Below are 2,954 nucleotides of genomic sequence, written 5' to 3'. Positions count from 1 at the left end.
TTAAACATGGCTTAGTTTGACACTTAATATGAATCTACAAAATCCTTGAGTTGCATGAGTTTGAAAGACAACTACAAACACTCTGGCTTTCTTAGGAATATTCTCTGCTATATAATTTATGCTATTTACTTCGTCATCTTGAATAATGTCTTGAAAAACACTAATGGCAACGGTATTAGTAAAAATCTAAAGAAAATAACTCGAATGCTATGATTTTTCTTGCAAAGCTAGGATGATTACAAGAAAGCATAAAAACATTAAGTAATGTAGTCTGCTGCGTTACTAAGTTCTTAGCTAAAGAGTTAATTTTTGCATATACAAGTAGTTACTTGCTATTATTAAGGTATGGCTGTTAAAATATTTTGCTCAGCATGTGCAGTCCATATTTCAAATCATATCTACAGTTTTTATTTTGTAAGTCAGCTTTAGTCACCACTATTGCTGGAGTACATGGGATCCACTGTTCCTTGCATACAAAGTTCCCCTCTCTGTATTGATATAGTGAGTTCTGTAGCTAGTTGCACTTACAGGCTAGGATTTACTAAGAATTTAGCTGGTTTGTTGTGGCAATTGCTCTACCCACACGATGTCTTCATCACCCTTCTTATCAGCATAACTTTATTAACTACTGCTAATGATGTTCTTTTTTGATTATTTCTTCATAAGAATCTATCCATTACAGTGTAAAACGTGGAACATAATTTGTTTTTCTATAATTTCTTTCTGAGTTTCGTGTCTTCTGACGTTTTATTCTGCATTTCATTTACTTTTTTGTTTTCCTACTCTTCTAAAGATAAAACAGCGAATGCAGTTGAAAAACAAAATGGACTTTGTTTCTTATTTATTTACAAAAATACTATCTCCTTGTGTACCTTAAGTCCATCTTCATGTCTCTGTTATTAACCATGCATGTCCCATTTCCCCTCCCTTTATTTTCTGAGTTTTCTTTAATAATATTCCAAAAGCTTTTATACTGCCTATTTATTCTCACTTACATAATCTCAATACACACTTTCATTGCTTTGAGCGTTTTTACTGTGCCAGAAAATTCATTGAATATTCGCAAACACTCTCATTATAATATAAATACACTCATAACTCTTTTATATCATTATCACTATCAATGCTATTATGACCCTAGTTGATATCGATAAAATAATACAGAGTAAACAAAATTAAAATATCAGCCATTTTTTATTATCTATCACTCTAAAACTTTTCATTCATACGTTGCTCCATAGAAAAGTTCATATTTACAAACATTTTCATATTTTTATCAAATTCTCTCAAATTAACATATTTCATAAATTTCATAAAATGGAGCAAATTTTTTAAAATTATAAAATTCCGACAAAGCTATCGCAGAGAATGCCTGAAGAACAGAAACTTTCAAATTTTTTAAAAAATATTTTTCATTTTTATTTTCATTTTTGAGTTTTGGAAAGCATTTTTCACCCACCGGTTTTTTCTCATCAAATTCGCAACCTTTTTCATCCTTGCAGGGTTTCTCTGTGGTATGCTTTTTGCATTCGTCTGCTGATTTTTTCGGCTCTTCTGGTTTGCCTGTTTTGGTAGGACATGAGGGGCTTGTTGAACTTTTTTCTTTTGTTCTTCGTCGTTGATAAAGTTTTTGATAGTGTAATAGATTTGAGCATCCGCGAGCTCTTGAGGGTCATTTATTTCCGCAAGTTTTTGTTCGCCGTTGCCCCCTGTCGCTGCTTTGAGTGGCTTCGTGTTTTCGAGCCCATGGACCAGGTTTGGATTTTACGTTTGCCGCTTTATCTCCAAAGATTTCCTTTAGTAAACTTTCGACACGCGGTTGCATTGCGCTTTCGCTGTAGGATGCTGATTCACCACCGATTGCCTTCGCAGCTGTCGCCTTCAGTGCTGCGCTGTTTGCTATTTGTTCGAGGTCAAGTTGTGCAGTTATTTTATCTATGCTGCGGATTGCATCTTCCAGCTTTTTGATGTCAGCTAAGTCCGGATCGACTGTTTTTTGTCTCGGGACCTGGCCCGCGGGTATTGTGATTTTGTAGTTTGAGGCCGGGTCGCTGTTTGCTCTTGTGGCCGTCTCTGGTGCCGTTGTAAAAATCTGTCCGCCTTTGAAGCAGAGGTTTACTGTGTTTGTTGACGTGCAGCTGCTGGTGTCTGTAATTGCGCCTGTGCTGGCGTGGCCACAGAGTGTTAGTGCCTGCCCCGGGTTTGTTCCTACCGCTGCTGCTTTGACGGTTAGTAGCGTAATGGTTGTTTTTGTGCCTGTGCTTGCAGCGCCTGTTTTTTGAACTTTTGCCCTTGAACCATCTTCATTTTTGCAGCTGGCGTGTTGTGCCGGTTTTATTTGCGGTTCGGCTTTGAGCGCCTGTCCGTCGGTTACTGCTTGCGCTGCTGCTTTCTTGTTGTAGTCTTTGATATCTGTTCCTTTTAGTTCTTCCAGCAACTCTTTCCCACTGGAAAGCCGACCAGCTGCAGCGATTCCGTTCGTTATGGCTTCTAGATTTGCTAGTACCGTTTTTAGAGCTGCGTGCGCTTGTCTCTCCAGGTCAGTTGCTATTATTGTTGCTGCAGCTCTTTCCGTAGCTTGTTTCGAGGCTGCAAGAGCTTTTACTTGGGCCGCCTTCTCTGCAGCACCCTTCGCACGGTCTAAGGAATCCTTCAGTTTGGTTCCAGCCCTGCTAGAAATGTGCCTTAGATACGTAGCTGCATCGCAGGGTGTTGTTACCTGCGCTTTGTCTATGTGCAGCGCGGTAGCCTGTAATGCCGCTCCTGCAACTAACAGTAGCAACAGAAGCTGTTTGTTTGGGTTACTGTCCTCCATCTTCCTCGCCTTTTGTTGGATTTCTGGTTAACAGCTGTCTATTTCCTTTGGATTCTAACCACTGCATTGGGATTAGGAAATTATTGTGTCAGTGAATTTTAGCGTTGTTTCTGTAAAAAAGAACCTAGTTTAGAAAAAT

General features: G+C 38.8%; 1 pseudogene across 1 annotated transcript; it reads right to left on the bottom strand.

Moving 5' to 3' along the window:
- Positions 1-1,354: 1,354 nt before the first annotated feature.
- TEOVI_000281600:pseudogene lies at positions 1,355-2,782 on the bottom strand (annotated as a pseudogene). Its single transcript is given in 3 exon segments — positions 1,355-1,588; positions 1,591-1,758; positions 1,760-2,782. Coding segments are annotated over 3 exon segments (1,425 nt in total).
- Positions 2,783-2,954: the final 172 nt, after the last annotated feature.

The sequence above is a fragment of the Trypanosoma equiperdum genome (genome assembly GCF_001457755.1).
Source record: "Trypanosoma equiperdum strain OVI genome assembly, contig: ctg_614, whole genome shotgun sequence".
NCBI lineage: Eukaryota > Euglenozoa > Kinetoplastea > Trypanosomatida > Trypanosomatidae > Trypanosoma > Trypanosoma equiperdum.
Note: the sequence above shows the minus strand (reverse complement) of the source record. Positions and strands in the feature narration are given on the sequence as shown.